The sequence below is a fragment of the Geotrypetes seraphini genome, chromosome 1, assembly GCF_902459505.1.
Source record: "Geotrypetes seraphini chromosome 1, aGeoSer1.1, whole genome shotgun sequence".
Taxonomy (NCBI): Eukaryota; Metazoa; Chordata; class Amphibia; order Gymnophiona; family Dermophiidae; genus Geotrypetes; species Geotrypetes seraphini.
Window position 1 is genome coordinate 324,687,398 of NC_047084.1, and position 20,991 is coordinate 324,708,388.

Here is a 20,991-nt window from a genome sequence, read left to right on the forward strand (position 1 = left end):
TCTATAACATACTTAGATGTGAATTGCATGCCAACTGCTTATTAACACATGCTGAATATCAGCCTCTACATGACAGTAATAGAAACAGATGTAATAGATACAATTCCCAGATCAGAAGTTGAGACCTCCCTTTTATTTTTATTTTGACTTCGATGTAATTTTGAATCTTCCCCTCCTCCAGTGCCTATTGTACCTACTTTGTCCATATCTTTGTCTTTGTCTGGTTTTTATGTTCCCCTATTTTATTTTTTATTATTGCATTTTTTTAAGCTCTAATTTTAGAAATTGTAAACCGTCCAGATATTTGTTTGATAGTCAGTATATCAAATTGTAAATAAACTTGGAAACTAAACCCGCAAGAGGTTTTTAATGCTGGTTGGCGCATTGAATGCTCTGCGTTGCTTCAACAGTCATAGAGCGTCAGAGCAGTGCAGAACACTTAGCGCACCGGCCAGCACTAAAAATCTCTTGTGCGGCTTCGTAAAAAGTGGGGGAGGTGGGGGGAGGAAGGAGGTTAAACTTTTTACCATGGTTTTATTTTGTTTGATTGGGGTTTTTTTTAATGTTGTTGTTGTTGTTTCTTTCAGATCTTCGGAATATGTTTAGCCCAGAATCTGGTCAGTGACATTGAAGCAGTCCGAGCCAGCTGGTAGTACTCCTTGTTCCTCGATTGCCTAGAAAAACGCTGGAAAACAGAAGACCCTGTATAAAAAAAAAACAACTGTAGCAAGTGCTAGAGTCACGCAGCTGCAGGAACAAGGAGAGGGGAAACCTAAGAAGGAGCAGCCCCCCCCCCCCCGACATCTAAGCAACTTTGGGATTCGAGTGACTGTGTTGTCTGCTACTCCTTAAATTTATTTTCAATTACAAACCTGAGAGCTTCAAGCAGGGAATCTCCACTTTAACTGACTTCTCATGACAGCTGAGCACAAATTGGGATTTTTTTTTTATTGTTACTTTAAACCGCTATCTGTAAATCAGTGTATGATGCTCTTTCCTTTGTATAGCCAGTACTTGCCCGATGTGCGCCCATAATTCCATCTCAAGAGAAACTTGTAGCTGAACAGGACATATAACGACCTCCATTTTTATTCCAAAGGGAAAATATTTCTTGAATGGAATCTTAGACTAAAACAGCGCAGGGTTAAAACAGCGCAGGGTTGGGGTTTAAAAATATATCTTTCTGTCTCTTATTTGTTGAAACTTTATTTTGTTGAGCCATATTCTTCACAGTATTTCTCTCATTTTGAAATGATGGGAAAACTCTTTGGAAAAATCAATGTTTCTGGCATAAACTTTGTGATCCAGTCCAGATCTCCAGACGAGATTAACAGCCAGATCAGTTCGGTGTGAAACATTGTTTAAAAGCAACTGGCTGTAAGGAGACGTTTCTGAAAATGTCAGTGCTGCTCACCTATTTTTCTGAACTTGGCAGTAGTTCTGTGATACCTTGTATGGTAAAATTAAACTGGCAGTGATCACCTAGCCGACGGGCTGTCCACTGGTTATCAGTGAACTTGAAACTGAAATGGATATATTGTCTCTCTTCTCCATGATAGTCTTTCAAGATAAGACTCAGAAGAAGTGTTTGTTCATAACTGAGCCGAGCCTTGTGGCCCACAGCTGACCTTATTGATGTAACTTTCCATGTATGCAATGTGCTGGGTGTTTCTGCTTTTTTGTGAGTTATAAGCCAAACACTTCAATTGCACTTATGCATTTTTCTGTTTAATGCTCCTTTCTCCAGTTATCTGAATGGGACTAAAGCAGTTTAGCTGGAGCTGGGCAATAGAGGGCTCAAGTTCAATGTCTAGCTTTGCTTAACTCAAAAGTTCGTTAGAGAGTAGGAATACACTGAGAGCTGAGCTGCGAAATGTATCCTACTAAACAGGAAGGAAAATCACCTAACCTAAAAACCTGAGCATTGGCGTAGTAAAGGGGGGGCAGACCGTCCCGGGTACTGTCTTTGCAGGGGGCGCTGGCGCCTCTCTGCGCCCCTCCCCCCCCCCCCCCCGCATACCTCTTTAAATGTTCACTGGCTCGAATAACATCCTCTGTTTGCTACTTGCGCTGGCTCCCTTCTGACATCACTTCCTGGTTTTGGGACCCAGGATGTGATGTCAGAAGGGAGCCAGCGTTAGCAACTGGGTGGAAGATGCTGCTCGCGACACCGACCATTTAAAGAGGTATGTGTAGGGTAGGTGGGGGAGTTCAAATGGCAGGGAAGAGTTGGGGAGATGTCCAAGCTGCAGAGAAGAGGGGGAGCGGCAGGGAATGGGGGGTGCACGGTGCAGTGATGCTGGGCACCAGCCTCCCTCATTACACCACTGAGCCTGAGGTAACATAGTAACAGTTTTGTTGGGCAGACTGGATGGATCTGCCATCATTTACTACGTGACTATGTAAAAAGCCTGAGGAAGTTCTTTCTAATTCTTGCATTAAGAGCCTGTGGCCTAGTTCTGTGTCACAGGACAAGGTAGAATGAACCCATATAGTCAGGAATTAAAAAGAAAAGCAAGAAGTGATGAGCAGAACAATTTCTGGAGGCCCATCACTGCAGCATGCTCTGTAGCCCATGAAGACCCAAAATCCCCCGCAGACCAATAAAAAGATAATGGATTGAATCGGGGTATGAAGGCAAAGAGGGAGGGAAAGAACAAAGACGGAGAAGGAACAAATGAAAGGAATGCAGAGGGAGAGATGTTTTGAGAATGAGAGAGAGGAAAGGGATAGGAGAAGAAAGTTTTTTGGGGTGGGAAAGAGACATAAGAAATATGAGAAAAGAGCAAAGGGAACAAAAGAGAATTCTTCTTTCCTCATAACTATAATGGAGGCAAAACTGAGATGGAGAAAAGTACAGTCAGAATCGGAGATGCACCAATAAAGATTGAAAGGCTGTCTTTACACTCATTTCCACGCTCAGACAGTAATTTGGGGCCCCTGTTTGGCCTTTAGGAGCAGGCCAGATTCGAGTGTGACCCTGGCTCTGCACATTCTCTCTGTTGCTCACCTCTGCAATTAGCATTTGCTGTTCTTCATCAACGGCAACACCAGATGGCTTTTAAAAGAAAACTTTTTTAAAAATTTTAATGTGTGTTTGTAGGGTAAGGAGTTTTCAATAAACCTTGTTTAATCTTAGCAGTGTGGTATGCATTTGTTTACATCTTATTAGATATTTTGAAATTCATTGTTCATTTTACAGAGCTGGTGGCAATAGGATTCTTTCTAAAGGGGGGAAAAAAGCTCATTAATGCTTAAGTGATAGTTCTTGGAATTCCCAAAAGCCAGTCAAGGTTTCAGGACATCCACAATGAATATGCCTAAGATACATCTCCATACAGAGGAGACCCAGGATATGCAGATTTTTCTCTTAGAGCATTCACTGTGGATATACTGAAAACCTGACTGGCTGTGGGGTTTCAGGACAGGTTTGGCAAGCCCTGATATATGGACTGTTACTATTACACTTCCTTGCTATAGCACTACTAGGTGTTGTAAAAGTTATAATTACTCTTGCATTTGGGCAGCACTTTTATCCAAAATTATGACATAATTTGTGTCTTTTCTGCCTTTGATGTAGCAACAAGAGTCTTGCTCGCTGATCAAACTCCTACCACCTGCAACATCCTTCCATCATGTGCCTAGTTGCTTAAGCATCTTACTGTTATTGTAACAGTAATTGTTGATGGCATCAAAGAGCATTTCCAACATTTAATAGACACTTATTTTTCTGTTCATCCACTAAAGTCTGCTTTTTTCAGGGTTCTAGTCTCTTTCATCGATCCTCAAAAACCTCTCTAATTTGGGCCATCCAGTTGTTAATAACTCAAAATTTATATTTATATGTGTTGGTTCTCTTCTATGCTCATGTCTGAAAGACAATCCAATTATTTTACTAAGGCACGCTAGTGCGTCTTAGCGCATGCTAAATGCTACTGTGTGCTAACGTGCCCATGATATCCTATGGATGCATTAGCACGTTTTAGTATTTAGTGCGTGGTAACATGCACTATCACGCCTTAGTAAAAGGACCCCTATGTTCTAAGATGATGTAAAAACACAGGCAACCGAATCTTTGAGAAGGCTGTTCCAAAACCAGATTGAAATGGAAGATTCCATTTGTGATTTACAAACAACAGTTGTACAGAATATTGTCCCTTTTTATACTTTAATAATAATATTCAAATATAAAATGTGTTCAAGGCTTGTGCAGATGAAGACAGGGAGGGGGGAAGATGAGGATAGAGCCTGCAGGGGCAGAGCCTGTGGGGATAGGGACAAACTTTGTCCCGTGTCATTCTCTACTCACAGTATTAAGCAACCAAGCTTGATTAGCATGAAGTTCATGTGTTTTTCTTAGGGGTTAAATGTCATTATTGTTCTAACTGCTCAAACCAGCTTTTAAAATAAGAATTTAGATATAATTTTAGTCTGGGAAGATTTAAATATTCTAAATAACCCTAAATCAAGTTTGTGAATTAAATATTTTTTTTTTTTAAATGCTGATTTTGATTATGCTGAGATTGATTTTTTTAAATACTTCACAATTTTTTTTAAACGATGATGGAAATTGATAGAGGACCTTGTTCTATAGTTCCCAATATAGAAATTACAAAGAAAGGTACATTAGGTAGATTGTGAGCCCACCAGGACAGGTAGGGAAAAATACTTGAGTAACTGAATGTAAAAACCGCTTAGAAAACCTCCATTGATAGGCAGTATATAAATAACTAATAAACATGGAAGAGCATTCCTTTTGCAAATGTTCAATGGTTGTAGCCCGTTTAGAATGATGGGCCTTCCTCCTCCCAATGCATCTTGAGTGGCCCTATAGGCAGGAGGGAGTGGGCTTCCCTCCTGCTGATTTGTCATCGAAAGGTACAGGGGTGTCAGGGGATTCGGCGTGGGGGGAGATCCAGGAATGTCAGGGATGTGTCGGGGGGCCAGGAATGTGAGGGGTTCTGTGGGGGGATATTGGGGGAGCCCAGGAATGTTGGATATGTTGAGGTATTTAGGGATGTTGGGGGAATGTCATGGGGAGGGGTGTAGGGCTCTCTTTGGAGGTGTACTAGAGGGTATTGGTGCCTGTGAGGGAGGGAGGAGGTATTTTCCTGTCAGTTCAGCTGATCCTGGCAGGGAGAATCCCCATCAGCTGAGCCAGCAGGAATCCCTAAAACCACATCAGCTGTTTGGGATTCCCATGCTACGATCATCTGATGCAAGCCCTCAATGTACTGTTTTCCCCCATCTTTGGGTGGTGGGAAGGGGTAAGTGCCTTAATCCCTCCGGTGGTCATCTACTCTGTTTGGGCAGCATTGGGGCACTTAGACGTAAGTAAAACTGGTCTAAGTTCTATCTAGGACAGTCCTGGGAAAGCTTCAGTTATCCCTGCAGGACATCCAGGTCTAAGCCTGCCCGGTGTCCACCATAACACACCTCCCAACACATCCCTTTGAGCTCTGGACGCAGAACAGCTTAGAAGTGCTGCTGGACATCCAGAAAGTCAGTTTCAATTATCGGCACTTGGACGTCCAAGTGCCGAGTTTAGGCTGGTTTTTGGACGTTTAAATGTTTTGATTATGAGCCTGAAAGTCAGTTTTACAAGGCTTATAATTATAAAAACCATGATATAATATTTGTATTCTACCAACTCCTAATGAAGTTCAAAATGGATAACAAAATAAGCGAAATATAACTGATTAAAAAAAAGTAAGTTATAACAGATACCGCCCATTTGAACTCTGGACACAGAGCAGCGTAGAAGTGCTTCTGGACGTTCAGAAAGTCAATTTTGATTATCGGCACTTGGACGTTCTGGCCATTAGAATGTCCACGTGCCAACTTAGGCTGGTTTTTGGATATTTAAATGTTTTGATTATGAGCCTGATAGTTTGTATTCCACCAACTCCCAATTAAGTTCAAAGTGGATAACAAAATTATTGAAACATAACTGATAGAAAAAAGTATAAGTTATAACAGATAATTTCTAAACAAATATGTCATCTTTAAACCCCTCTGGAAGGAATAGTACGAAGTCATGGTCTTCAGTTTGTTTGGCAAGGAGCACCAAATTTGAGCTGCCTGATAAAATAGAGAGCTCTCTAATATTTTTTGTAATGGTGGACAAAAAAAGCAAATATGATGCTAGGAATTATTAGAAAAAGGATGGTACACAAGACTAAGGGGTCCTTTTACAAAGGCGCGCTAAGCATTTTAGCGCATGCTAAATATTAACGTGCGCTAACCACATGCTAAAAGCTAACGTGTGTATGTTAGTCTATGGATGTGTTAGCGCGCACGAATATTTAGCGTATGCTAAAACGTCTAACGCACCTTTGTAAAACGGGGTATAAGGCTAAGACTGTTCTAATGCCTCTATTTAGATATAGCTCCATGGTGCGACCTCACCTTGAGTATTGTGTTCAATTTTGGTCGTCTTATCTTAAAAAAGATATAGTAGAACTAAAAAAGGTTCCAAGAAGAGTGACCAAGATCATAAAGGGAATGGAACTTCTCTTATATGAGGAAAGACTGATGTTAGGGCTCTTCAATTTGAAAAAGAGGCGACTGAGGGGAGATATGATTGAAGTCTACAAAATTCTGAGTGGTGTAGAACGGGTGCAAGTGGATTGATGTTTTATTCCATCAAAAATTACAAAGACTAGGGGACACTCAATGAAGTTACAAGGAAATACTTTTAAAACCAATAGGAGGACATATTTTTTCACTCAGAGAATAGGTAAGCTCTGGGACGCATTACCAAAGGATATGGTAAGAGTGGCTAACGTAGCTGGTTTTAAGAAAGGTTTGGACAAGTTCCTGAAGGAAAAGTCCATAGTGTGTTATTGAGAAAGACATGGGGGAAGCCACTGCTTGCCCTGTTTCTGTAGCATGGAATGTTGCTACTATTTGGTGTTATTCCAAATACTTGTGACCTGGATTTGCCACCATAAAGATGGAATATTGGACTAGAAGCACCATTGATCTGACCCAGTATGGCTATTTTTATGTTCTTACAGTAAATGAGATTGATCAGACTCTAGAAGATCCAGGATTAAAAGGAAAGGAAAAGAAATTGATGAAATATTCAGGGCTAGAGCCACCAAATCTATATATATATAAAATCGGAGGTATGTATGTGTGTATGTGTGTGTGTATGTGTGTATGTGCCGCGATCACGCAAAAACGGCTTGACCGATTTGAACGAAACTTGGTATGCAGATCCCTCACTACCTGGGATGATATGTTCTGGGGGTCTCGCGGCCCACCTGCACACGTGGGCGGAGCTACAAATAGAAAATCAGATTTCACCCATTCATGTCAATGGAAAAAATGTAAAAAGCTGCCAACGCAAAAACAGCTTCCCCGATTTGAACGAAACTTGGTATGCAGATCCCTCACTACCTGGGGTGATATGTTCTGGGGGTCTCGCGGCCCACCCGCACACGTGGGCGGAGCTACAAACAAAATCAGATTTCACCCATTCATGTCAATGGAAAAAATGTAAAAAGCTGCCAACGCAAAAACGGCTTGCCCGATTTGAACGAAACTTGGTATGCTGATCCCTCACTACCTGGGGTGATATGTTCTGTGGGTCTCGCGACCCACCTGCACACGTGGGCGGAGCTACAAACAGAAAATCTGATTTCATCCATTCAAGTCAATGGAAAAAATGTAAAAAGCTGTGGGACCGATTTGAACGAAACTTGGTCTGCAGATCCCTCACTACCTGGGGTGATATGTTCTGGGGGTCTCGCGGCCCACCTGCACATGTGGGCGGAGCTACAAACAGAAAATCATATTTCACCCATTCAAGTCAATGCAAAAAATGTAAAAAGCTGTGGGACCGATTTGAACGCAAATTGGTATGCAGATCCCTCACTACCTGGGGTGATATGTTCTGGGGGTCTCGCGGCCCACCTGCACATGTGGGCGGAGCTACAAACAGAAAATCAGATTTCACCCATTCACGTCAATGGAAAAAATGTAAAAAACTGTGGGACCGATTTTAACGAAACTTGGTATGCAGATCCCTCACTACCTGGGGTGATATGTTCTGGTGGGACCGATTTGAACGAAATTTGGTCTGCAGATCCCTCACTACCTGGGGTGATATGTTCTGGGGGTCTCGCAGCCCACCTGCACACGTGGGCGGAGCTACAAACAGAAAATCATATTTCACCCATTCAAGTCAATGCAAAAAATGTAAAAAGCTGTGGGACCGATTTGAACGCAGATTGGTATGCAGATCCCTCACTACCTGGGGTGATATGTTCTGGGGGTCTTGCGGCCCACCTGCACACGTGGGCGGAGCTACAAACAGAAAATCAGATTTCACCCATTCACGTCAATGGAAAAAATGTAAAAAGCTGTGGGACCGATTTGAACGAAACTTGGTATGCAGATCCCTCACTACCTGGGGTGATATGTTCTGGAGGTCTCGCTGCCCACCTGCACACGTGGGTGGAGCTACAAACAGAAAATCAGATTTCACCCATTCAAGTCAATGGAAAAAATGTAAAAAGCTGTGGGACCGATTTGAACGAAACTTGGTATGCAGATCCCTCACTACCTGGGGTGATATGTTCTGGGGTCTCGCGGCCCACCTGCACACGTGGGCGGAGCTACAAACAGAAAATCTGATTTCACCCATTCAAGTCAATGGAAAAAATGTAAAAAGCTGTGGGACCGATTTGAACGAAACTTGATATGCATATCCCTCATTACCTGGGGTGATATGTTCTGGGGGTCTCGCGGCCCACCTGCACATGTGGGCAGAGCTACAAACAAAAAATCAGATTTCACCCATTCAAGTCAATGGAAAAAATGTAAAAAGCTGTGGGACCGATTTGAACTAAACTTGGTATGCAGATCCCTCACTACCTGGGGTGATATGTTCTGGGGGTCTCGCGGCCCACCTGCACACATGGGCGGAGCTACAAACAGAAAATCAGATTTCACCCATTCAAGTCAATGGGAAAAATGTAAAAAGCTGTGGGACCGATTTGAACGAAACTTGATATGCAGATCCCTCACTACCTGGGGTGATATGTTCTGGGGGTCTCACGGCCCACCTGCACACGTGGGCGGAGCTACAAACATAAAATCATATTTCACCCATTCATGTCAATGAAAAAAATGTAAAAAGCTGTGGGATCTCCAGTTATTTTACTTAGCAACCTTGACCCACCAAAACTTTGCAATGGCACAAGGCTTTGTGTAAAGAGGTTACTGTCCAATGTAATTGAAGCGACTATCTTAACCGGAAAGGGACAAGGTGAAACCGTATTTATCCCGCGGATACCACTTATTCCAACAGATCTTCCTTTTCAGTTTAAGAGATTGCAAATTCCAGTGAGACTTGCATTCTCTATCACAATCAACAAATCACAAGGACAGACTATTACATACTGTGGAGTGGATTTAAGATCCCCCTGTTTTTCCCATGGACAACTCTATGTTGCTTGCTCAAGGGTGGGTTCACCCAAGAATGTATATGTTCTTGCTCCTGGAGGTGAAACTAAAAATGTTGTTTATAATCAAGTTTTGTGTTAGTAATATTTCACATTATTATTTGAATATTGTACTTTTTATAAAGCTGTAAAAAAATAATTTATTTCACCACCATAAAGTATCTTTTTTTGAATCCATTTACAGTGTTATTGCTATAATTAAATACCCGTGCAACACCAGGGCATCAGCTAGTATTTTATAAAACCAAGCATGCTAGCTTAAAATTGATTCTAGCCTGAAGTGGTAGCCAGTGTAAACTGGTTAAAATGGGAGTAGCTCTGCCAAATTTATGTAAATGGAAGATCAATTTAGCTGCTGTATTTTAAAGAATCCGAAGCCTGGAATGCGGTCTGACTGTAAGAGAATAATATAAACTATTGCAATAGTTTAAATAAGAAATAAAAAGAGCCTACACCAGGATAGAAAAATGTGTTTTTTTTTCTGAGTCTAGAATATTGAAAAGTCAACAGAGATTTAAAAATGAAAGTCTGTTTGACAGCATTAACTTGAAATCAAAAGACAATGGCATATCCAAATATATGCATAAAACATTAGATGTACTTCCTACTTTTAGAGAAAAACCATCTGGCAATAGCAGATGCTCAGGAACAATGATTCAACCAAAGTAATTTGGGCTTCTCCTTATTAAACTTGAAAGCATGTATCATACTATAATTTTCAATCATCCTAATACAGTTAGTAACTCTAAAGTGGTCACTTACCCCCTCTTTTACTAAGGTGCGCTAATTGAATTAGCGCGCGCTAAATGCTAACGTGTCCATAGACTAGCATGCATGCATTAGTGTTTCACGCACGCTAAATCAATTAGCACGCGCTAATCGGTTAGCGCACCGTAGTAAAAGAGGGCCTTAGTTGTCATCAGCTGGGATTAAGAGAAGCATGTTGTCTGCATAAAAAGAAAACTTTACCCCAAGAGAAAAAAATCCATCCTCAAAAGATGTCTTTTATACAGTAAATAGTAATGGTGAAAGTCGGGAGCCCTGAGGCATCCCACAAGGAGGTGTCCAGATCTCAAATAGAACATCTTTCATTTTAACTCTATAGTGCCTAGTATATAAAAATGTATTGAACTATTTTAAGTCTACAATAATATTGAAAAAAAGAGGCTGGGGGGGGAGGGGGGTAATAAATACCATTCAAACAAAACAAAAACTCCCACCTGGAATATTTAGGACTACCAAGCACACAAGCTACCAGAGCATGGCAGTGTCTTCGTGGGACACGGAGGATTTGCACATTGAACTGTAATAGTGCTATTTGCACGAGGCTGACCCTGAGGAAGTAGCGTCTAGGCCAGTGATGGCTAACCTTTTTGAGCCCGAGTGCCCAAACTGCCGCACAAAACCAAAGAATTTCCTCAAAGTGCCAGCACGTCAATTAAACCTTAATAACAAGATTTTAGTATCTAAAAACTCTTTATAAAGTTGCCTGAACTATGTAACATCATTTTTAAAGGTTGGAATCTTTGTATTGTCAGAGAATCAATTTGATTCACAATCCTTTGGTTTTCATTTCAATTTATTGGCAATTTATAATGTTTTAATGATTTCATTCAATTTAATGAATTTAGGAAGAATTTGATTCAGTTACACAATATATTTTAAATGTATTATTCACATAACATGTCAAATGTATCCTGAGTAAAAAAAAAGATAAACTTCTTAAAACTGTTAACTGTGTCAAGACTGGTGTGTATTCCCAAAGAGTCTATACATGTTTTTTTGTAAAATTTACAATCAAATTAGAAAATAGTTAAATCATTACATTTCTAATAATATGATGTAAAGAAAACAAAAAAGCTTTCAATTAAACCATCCGTTTTTATTGGAAATTCCAGATTGGAATACAACAGGGCCATGTAAAGTCCCTTTTTAAAATAACATCTTTAAATAATATTTAAATAACTTAGAAAGTGTCTTAACTGCAAACTGAAAACACTGCTTCATGTAAACATATGCATTGGGCATGCTCTGAAAAAAATTAATGTGATTTTTGTTGTTGCATGCATGCTGATAACTTGTCAATCCTTGGCTCATAGTGCGTTAATTTCAGAGCAACACATGCAGCACTCATGTCATCCGTTAATCTGTTTCTAGCATCAGATTTTATATGATTCAAAGCCGAAAACAGCTGCTCACAAGCATAGGATGACCCAAACAAAGTAAGAAGAGCAATCCCAAGTGCTTTCATGGACTTAAAATTGTCTGGCAGAGAATTCCACGCTTTTAGGATTTCATTTTCAGAACTGCTAGCAGTGATTTCATTTGTCACCCTTTCACACTCAATACGTTCAAGAGCCGCATGCAGGTCATTGAATTTACTTTTCCAGATAGAGCTTTCTTGAAATTCCAGTAGCTCCATTTCCAAATTTTGAATATCCAACCACTGTAAGCAGGAAAGATCAAGATCTTCAAATGTGGACTTTTCTGGGGAAGTTATAAATGAAAGGGTTGTCTCCATCTTACGGAACTGAGAAAATCTTTTACTAAAATTCTCCTTTGCTTCGGCTACAATGGTGGAATATGCTTTGTGGATTTCCTGGTGTTTTTTATGACTGTCCACAAATGTTGTAGAATTATCCAAATGTATTTTTAGGTTGGGAAAATATTTTAGCTGTCCACTCTCAAGGTCTTTTTCAAAAACATGCAATTTTCTCTCAAAAGCTTTGATGTCACTAAACATGCTTTCTGCTTTTTTCCCATGCCTTGTAATTTTTTGTTTAGTACATTAAAGTGATTAGTAAAATCTGTAAAGAACATGAGGTTGGTAAGCCAGGCCATGTTGGTGAGTTGAGGATAGTCTTCCCCCCCTTTTCGTTCATAAATAGCCTAACTTCTTCCAAGCAGGCCACAAATCTCTCTAACACTCGTCCTCTGCTCAGCCACCGGACATTATTGTACATCAGTAAAGTGTTATATTGTGCCTGAACCTCATCAAGAAGGGCTTGAAATCGTCGAAAATTAAGAGCACGCGCCATGATGAAGTTCACCATTTTTGTTACATCTTTGAGGACATCGTCAAGTTTTTTGCTGCTTTCTTTGGAGCAGAGAGCCTCTTGATGTATTATGCAGTGAAATTGAATCAGTGGATGTTTTGCTTCCTTAGCAAAGAAATGAATGAATCCTGATGTTGTCCCCACCATGCTAGGTGCTCCATCGCTAGTAACTGAAACCACTTTTTCTGGACTTATGTCTAGTGATGAAAAAGCCTCCATCACAGCATTGTGGATATCTATCCCTTGTGTTCTTCCAGGCAAAGACAGCAGTTTTACCAGCTCTTCTCTCATGATGTCACCAGTAGCATAACGCAAAATAAGCGCTAGTCTTGCATGGTTAGTAATATCTGTACTTTCATCCAAGCACATGGAGTAGAAGGGTGCTATTTGTAAGTCGCAAGTAAGCTGTTGACTAACATCAGCAGCCATTCGCAGAACCCTATCTTTTGCAGTATTTCTGCTTAGCGGCATCTCAGAGATGCGCTGCACAATTTTATCCTTGTTTTGGAAATCATGGAAGAGTGAATTACTCCCAGCCAAAATTGCCTTTTTGATAAAATCTCCATCAGAGAGGGGCTTACCATGTTTTGCAATGCACAGTGAAATTTGAAAGCTGGCAACTGTAAGATAATTAGTTTTTGAAAGATAGTTGCTAAAACTAAGAGACTGGGAGTGATATTTCTTTAATTTTCCTACAAGGAACTCTTTTCTTTGAGCTAAACCAAGTTCAGCAACACTGTTATGGTTGGTCTCAAAGTGATGTTTGACACTTGATGTGCGAGACACAACACTTTCATTACACATAATACACAATGCTTTCCCACTGCGTTCAATCACTCCCTATGTCTCTGTCCAGGCCTCTTGGAATGGTCTTCCACTATCTGTTTTTGCTTTTTTTGCTGTACTCATTTTCTTTGTTCAAGACTTCAAGTCTACAAAAAGATAAAATTTGTATAATAAGAAAAATCTAATGAAGTGCTGTATACAAATCCGTCCCCATAAAAAAATAGGTGATTGGGGAATTTTACTAATTGTAGACATCCGTTTTGGTCAAAAAAATACTGTCCGGGTGAAAACCGGACTTGTGCAACCTGAGTGTATGGGAAAAGGACTTTTATTTTTCATTATTGGAGCCTTTGTTATTTTATTATGATGTTTACAAAAGCACTGTGAAGGGCCACATATACACTTTACTGTTTTTTGCTATATTGAGTTTTCCATAATGTACAGCGCAGAGTATTAGTGTGTTGATTGTTCACAGAGAGCCCAGCCCTCCTCTCAGCTTACTGAACTTCTCTATGCAATCATCATAAGCAGCTTTTTTATTTCCTAGAATTTAGCATGTCCCCCATGGAAGATACAGAGGTTTTTACAGAGGAGCACATTATTAGACACATTAACATCCCCCCATATCCTCACCTCTCTAGCATGGGAGCATTAGGAACTGTTCCTGATTACAGATGTCACATGTGGAGTCACACTACAGCCTCACTGAGTTCCTGTGACAGACTCAGTGTGAAGCTTCTCTTCCTCCCCCCACTTCCCCCTCACACACTGCCTGGCTCATAGGATACTAAGGGGAAGACAGGCAGGCTAAACATCCACTCACAGGACTGCAGCCAGCACAGGAGGATGGGCTGCGGCCCACCAGGACAATGCCCGGTCCTCCCAATGGCCAGTCTGGCCCTGTTGCCAGGTGAGCTGCAAAGCAGACACCGGCACACTCGCCTCCCGCCGCGCCACATATCTTAATTGCGGACTAGAGAGTTGCGCGGGGACAGAAATCCCACCCGTCCCCACCCGTCCCCGCCAAAGTCTCACCCGTCCCCGTGAGGAATCCCACCCGTCCCCATGAGGAATCCCTCCGTCCTCACCCGTCCCCGCGAGGAATGTCCTCCGTCCCCACCCGTCCCCGTGAGGAATCCCTCCGTCCCCACCCGTCCCCGCGAGGAATGTCCTCCGTCCCCGCCCGTCCCCATGAGGAATCCCCTCCGTCCCCGCCTGTCCCTATAAACTTCAGAAATAGTTATTTCATTTAATTATGCTACTGAATTAAAGGCTCTGGTAGAAACCCATTTACAAATAAGCAAAAAGACTTTATTAATTTGGAAATATTAATTGGAAAGAATACATACTTTGTAAATGGGTTTCTACCAGGTCCAGAGCCTCTTTTGTTTATAAATTTTTATCAACACAACTAATATACTACTTTATCGTGAAGCAAAAAAAAAGAAAAAAAGAAATAGAATTATTTTCCTACCTTTGTTGCCTGGTTTCTGCTTTCCTTGTGTTCTCATTCAGTTCCTTCCATCCACTGTCTCTCTTCCTTCTGCGTCTTCCATTTGCTCTGTTACTGTGCCTCTCCCTTTCTCCCCCATTCCAAATTGGTCTGGCACCCATCTTCTTCCCTCCGCTCCCCCCATAGTCTGGCATCTCTGTCTTCTACCCTGCCAGCGTCTTCTCCCCACTCTCTCTTCCCCATTTCCTTTCAGCGTCCTTCTCCCCCCCATCTTCCCCATGTCCTGTCAGCGTCCTTCTCCACCCCCCCCCGTCTTCCCCATGGCCTTTCAGCGTCCTTCTCCACTCCTTTGTCTTCCCCATGGCCTTTCAGCGTCCTTCTCCACCCCTTTGTCTTCCCCATGTCCTTTCAGCGTCCTTCTCCACCCCTTTGTCTTCCCCATGTCCTTTCAGCGTCCTTCTCCACCCCTTTGTCTTCCCCATGTGCTTTCAGCGTCCTTCTCCCCCCCGTCTTCCCCATGTCCTGTCAGCGTTCTTCTCCACCTTCTGTCTTCCACAAATGCTTTCAGTGTCCTTCCCCCCACCCCTTCTTCACCATGGCCTTTCAGCGTCCTTCTTCACCCCTTTGTCTTCCCCAGTGCTTTCAGCGTCCTTCTCCCCCCTCCTTCTCTCCCGCCCCGGGTGCAGCACAGCTGGCCAGGTCCCCTTACTTTTGTGGCGCTTCCCCGACCGACAGACTGACAACAGCCCCGGTCTGACAAACCTCCCTGCCCTTAACCGCGAATCTAAATTTCCTTCTTACAGCTGCTGTAAGAAGGTAATTTAGATTTGCGGTTAAGGGCAGGGAGGTTTGTCGGACCAGGGCTGTTGTCGGTCGATTGGGTTAGCGCCACAAAAGTAAGGGGACCTGGCCGGCTGTGCTGCACACGGGGTGGGGCGGACCGCCCCCCTCCCTTGGTAGCCACTCGAGCCGCGAGGCTACTCCTCCTTACCTACCCTGCCTGCAGTACAGAGCCGTACGGAAGTCTTCCCGACGTCAGCCCTCCCTCCCTCCGACGTCAGCGCTGACGTCGGGAAGACTTCCTTTCGGCTCTGTGAGCAAGCAGAGCAGGTAGGGAGAAAAGCCGCGCGACTTAGTACATCCAGCCCCGCAGGAACCCCGCGACCCTCGGAGGTGTCCCCACGGGATCCCCGCGACCCTAGGGGGCGTCCCCATGGGATTCCTGCGACCCTAGGAGGCGTCCCGTGCAGCTCTCTATTGCGGACCTTCCCGCGTGCCAGCTGAAAGGCCTTCACGTGCCATAGGTTCGTCATCGCTGGTCTAGGCTATGAAACAATTGTAGGCTGGCTTGTGACAGATAATTTCATGTGCTACTTTTTGTGCACGGATTAGAAACGCATTGTTCCTTTTGTTTAAACATAAGTATACTTTGCAGAGGGTGCCCTTCTTATTGCAATGAAAGTTTTTTCTGCCTGTGATTGAAGGATGGTGGAGAAGGTTACGCCCACCTATGTAACTTGGCTTTTTCTTTCGTTTTGCTATGAAAGCAGCACTGCCCTGGTAGCTTGTGTGCTTGGTAGTCCTAAATATTCCTGGTGGGAGTTTTTGTTTTGTTTGGATTGAACTATTTTAACATATCAACTGTATTTCCCTAAATAACTCCCGGCCCCTTTTATCAAGCTGCGCTAGAGGATTTTAGTATGGGCAGGCGCAGTATGTGCTCCTATGCTCATAGAATTCTTATGAGCGTCGGAGCATTAACCTCACCAGCCCACAGCTTGATAAAAAAGGGGGGTCATTTGTACAAAGGAATACTATCTCCTCCCCTCCAAGAAATATAAATTTTGCTGATACATATGGAGGGGCATTTTTTATATGACATCTAAATCCAAGGGCTCCTTTTACTAAGGTGCACTAGCGTTTTTAGCGCGCGCTAACCATGCGCTAAATGAAAAATACTAAAGCCAGCTCTATGGAGGCATTAGCGTTTAGCGCATGCGATATTGTACCATGCGCTAAAACTGCTAGCGCGCCTTTGTAAAAGAAGCCTCAAGTTTAGATGTTTCGCAAAAAAACATCCAAAAATCCAGTATGAAATAGGACGGTTTTCAAACAGGAAAATATCTTTTTGTTGTTGTTTTGAAAATGGCCATTTCCTAGATGTGTTTGTCCTCGGTACGTCTTTCTAAACCATTTTCGGGAAAATAGTCCACATGAAAAACACAGAAAAACCAGCCATAGGTGTTAATGTCATAGTGTAATCTCACACACGCACTGATAAACCGGCTTGGAGGAGGCATTCTGGGGCGGAAGGCTCTCTCGTTTTGGATTGTAGTTTCTTTATTTCATAAATTTTCCATAACATCGTGTAATCTGATTGCTGTTAAGTTTGCGGGCAGAATGTTTTAGTATTTTCTTAGGTACCTTGTTGTGCTGAAGATTATTTCTTCTAATTTTCTATTTCTAATTATCAACGTGTAATTTGCTGATGTAAAAATTTTGAAATCGGGAAATAAAAAGATTTTTTTTTAAAAAAAGGCAGCCATAGGGACATAGGAGGGGCCAGCATTCTTAGTAGACTGGCCACACAGACATTCCAGTAGAGCATCCTAACAGGTACTTCATTGAGCTGCACATAAAATTATGTATGTATAGATATGTAATCTATATAAACAAGGCAAACTGTAAACTTAATGTCCATAAATATTTTTTGCATATATAAATAGTTTTTGGTTTTTTTTTAAAGTCTTCAGTATTTGCCTACCACCAACCTAGTAATTTATGGCAAGTTCATCCTCATCAGACTTATTTTTCTTTTTTTGTGTATAACTTCTTTTAAAAAAAATGTTTCATTTCATTTAATTTCATTTGTTCCTAATTTAATAAAGTGCATATAGTGCAGTATAAAAATATTACTTAGCTTTTAGAACTTTTATAATTTTATGATAAACGTCGGGCTGGGACCTGTCTGCTCCGACATGTTTTGCCAACTAGGCTTTATCAAGAAGCGTTCCCCTTCAGTATTGGTCCACTGCATCCCGACTTGCTGCTTGTAGTCATAAAGATATGTAAACCATTTAGATTTACATGGTATAGAAATGTTTAAAATAAATAAATAAAAGGCCCAAGGTAAGGGGAGGGTAAGATGGTGTCCTAGTGAGAGTACATGTTCACATTTGCTCTCTATTGTCTTTGCTATGCCGGCGAAATGTCCAGGTAAAGTCCAGACCATGATGGCTGATGCCAGAACAACTGTGTTATGGAGGATTTTGCAGGGTAGTTATCAGCCAGGAGTCCATTAAGTCCTGGGAGGATAGCAACGGCACCTTTCCAGCTTCAGGACAGCAGCATTTCACTGTCTCCTGAGCAGCAAGAGCCACCTGATAATCCAGCAAACCTAGCAGGGAGATAGACGTGGAGCCAAAGTGTGGTCGCTTACGGATGACATCGTCCCTGCATTGCATAGGATAGCTAGAAAAGCTGTGGGAGCCACGGTGGAGTAGCACCCAGTGAAGAGGTTATCTGGCACTGATATTAGCTTTCAAGTTTTGAAACCATCTGGCGATTCTAATCTACCTGAGGGAGGTTTGAGTCAGAGTTCTTTGACTATTATGTCTGCTCTGGTAAGAACAGAAGTTTGTTTTTTTTCTCACTTGAAGAGATCTGGAAAGTTATTGTTGCCTTAGGACAGACCACTCAGATTGGTAGAAAACAGAAATGTAATCAGATTGTACACCGCTTAGACTCACAAGAATCAACTATATCGGTTCTACAAAAAAACCTTTACAAAAAACTGATGAAGGGAGTAAAAATGTGGAGAATTTAACAGCATGTTTTAAGTTTATTTAAAATGTTTTATACCGCCTAATCATACTTCTAGGTGGTGTACAAAAATACTATGTAATAACAAAGATACCATAAAAACAGATTAAAAATTAACAGCGCAAGACAATACAAGGGTATGTTAGCACAACTGACGTGACATACAGACTTACTTCAAACAAATGGGAAAAGGGCAAGAACTACAATCTTTGGAGAAAAGAACACAGAGAAGGGAAAAACAATAGGAAGGGAACAAGGAAGGCACTAGGGACTTGAAAGAAAATGTGAGAATTTAAGAAAATGTGGTTAGAAAATGCAATTTACACTTAATTAACTTTCCTAAGATACCTGGCATATCTCCACAAGAGATGTTCAAAAGGTTTATGTTGGTATATCTTAAGATACCAGCTCAATCACTCCTTCCAGTATCTAGGGAAGAGTGTCAATCTCAATTACATTAAGGGGCTGAAATTCAAAACACAGGCTGTCGCGGGCCAGACCCCTCCCAATCTCCGCCCCAGAACCCACCCCATAATAGTACTAATTATAACACCATTCTTTCCATTCATTTTTCATATATATACACACACACACACAATATAATCTTATCCTATATAATAAAACCCTAGATCGCGCATGCGCTCTTGAAAAATTGTGATCCCTGGGGCCGTGTTTTATGATCCGTGGCCGCGTTCCATTTCAAAATGCGGCCAGGGATCACTCTGGCCACTCCCCTCCTCACTCACCAACCAACCCGAAGCAAGCACCTCACCTCCCGCCCTCGCTCACTGCTGCTGCTGATCCTTCTCTTCGGGGCAGCCTGCGATCGTGGCTGGCTTTGGCAGGCCTCGCGGGCTGCTTTCCGGCCTCGGTGGCACGTTCCCTCTGACGCACGGGATCATGTCGGGAGGGAGCATACTTCCGGGTTGGGGAGCGGCCTGTGAGGTTCGCTGGGACCAGCCACCACGATCGCGGCCTGGAGCAGGCCAGAAGACGCCGGGATGCAGGGAGGGTAAGCAGGGGAATCAATACAGGGGTCCAGAGGAAGAGGGAAAGGGGGCTGCTTTGGGGGGAGGGGTGTGCTGAGGGGAGACAGAAGGGGCCATGGAGAGATAGGGAAAGGGGGCTGCTTTGGGGGTGGAAGTGTGCTGTGGACAGACAGTTTTGCACTGGGGGGAAGACAGAAGGTGCCATGGAGGGAGAGGGAAAGAAGGCTGCTTTGGAGGAGGGGTGTGCTGGGGGAGACAAAAGGGGCCATGGAGAGATAGGGAGAGGGAAAGGGGGCTGCTTTGGGTGGGAGGTGTGTTGGGAACAGACAGCTTTGCTCTGGGGGGGGGAAGACAGAAGAGGGCCATGGAGAGACAGTTAGGGAGAGGGAAAGGGGGCTGCTTTGGGGGGGAGGGGTGTGCTGGGGGCAGACAGCTTTGCTAGGGGGAGAGGGGAAGGACACAGACAGCGGCCAAGGAAAGAGAGATAAAGAAACACAGACAGACACACATATATTCTAGCACCCGTTAATGTAATGGGCTTAACGACTAGTTAACACATAATGGTTAACCACAAAATTAAACTACACAAAGCACACTATATGCTTCTCAACATTCTACCAGAACACAGATAACCCCTATGCAAATATGGGACCAAAAACTAAAAGTACTAATATATAAAAAAGAAACCCTAAGATTCAAGATTCTGCATGCAGTACAACTCCCAGAAAAAACCCCAAATATATTTCTTCCTGAGCAGTGCAAAAGATAGGCAGCAGATTAAAATTCTCAAAATTGACACAATTCAATTACTAAATTGAAAATAAAATCATTCCCCCTACCTTAGTTGTCTCCCTCCATGCTGTGCCTCTCTCTGGCGGGTTTCTTACCTTCTGACCGACTCCAACCTGGCCGTTTTATGCGGCTCCTCATGTGTTCTGCGCCTGAACTAGAAGCCACGTGGCTTCGTGCATACTGCGGCTGTGAGGAGGAGGGAGCCAGCCACAAGATAATACTGGGGGGCACTGGACCGCAGGCCATATAAAGAGATGAGGCTTTGAGGGCTGGGCTTGAGGCACAATGGGGCGTGGCTGGGGGTGGAATGGGGCAGGGCCAGACATCCTGGATTTTGCTAAGAAAAATATGGTAACCCTCGACCCTCAACAGTTTGGGTTTTCAGGATCAGTGGTGTAGTAAAGGGGGGTGGAGGGTGGATCACCCTGGGTGCTGTCTTCGCTGGGGGCACTGGTGCCTCTCCTTAAATATTTTCTGGCACATGTACCTTCTTCCACGTGCTGCTTGCGCCAGCCTCGGCTCCCTTCGAATGTCACTTCCTGGTTGTGGGACCAGCACATGATGTCAGAAGGGAGCCACAGCTGGTGTGAGCAGCAGGTGAAAGATGTTGCTTGTGCCAG

General features: G+C 42.8%; 2 protein-coding genes across 7 annotated transcripts in view; one reads left to right on the forward strand and one right to left on the reverse strand.

Moving 5' to 3' along the window:
• Positions 1-3,138, forward strand: part of TSPAN5 (tetraspanin 5) — a 223,159-nt gene extending 220,021 nt beyond the window's left edge. For all 6 annotated transcript variants that reach the window (XM_033957482.1, XM_033957473.1, XM_033957490.1 and 3 more), the window contains one exon: positions 588-3,138. Coding sequence is in view for 1 of the 6 variants with exons in the window: in XM_033957499.1 (XP_033813390.1) it covers positions 588-653 (66 nt within the window). In the remaining 5 variants the exon portion in view is untranslated. The remainder of the gene's footprint in view (positions 1-587) is intronic.
• The window catches only part of RAP1GDS1 (Rap1 GTPase-GDP dissociation stimulator 1), a 286,317-nt gene that overhangs the window by 66,712 nt on the left and 198,614 nt on the right, over positions 1-20,991 (reverse strand). The gene's annotated exons all lie outside the window — the stretch shown is intronic.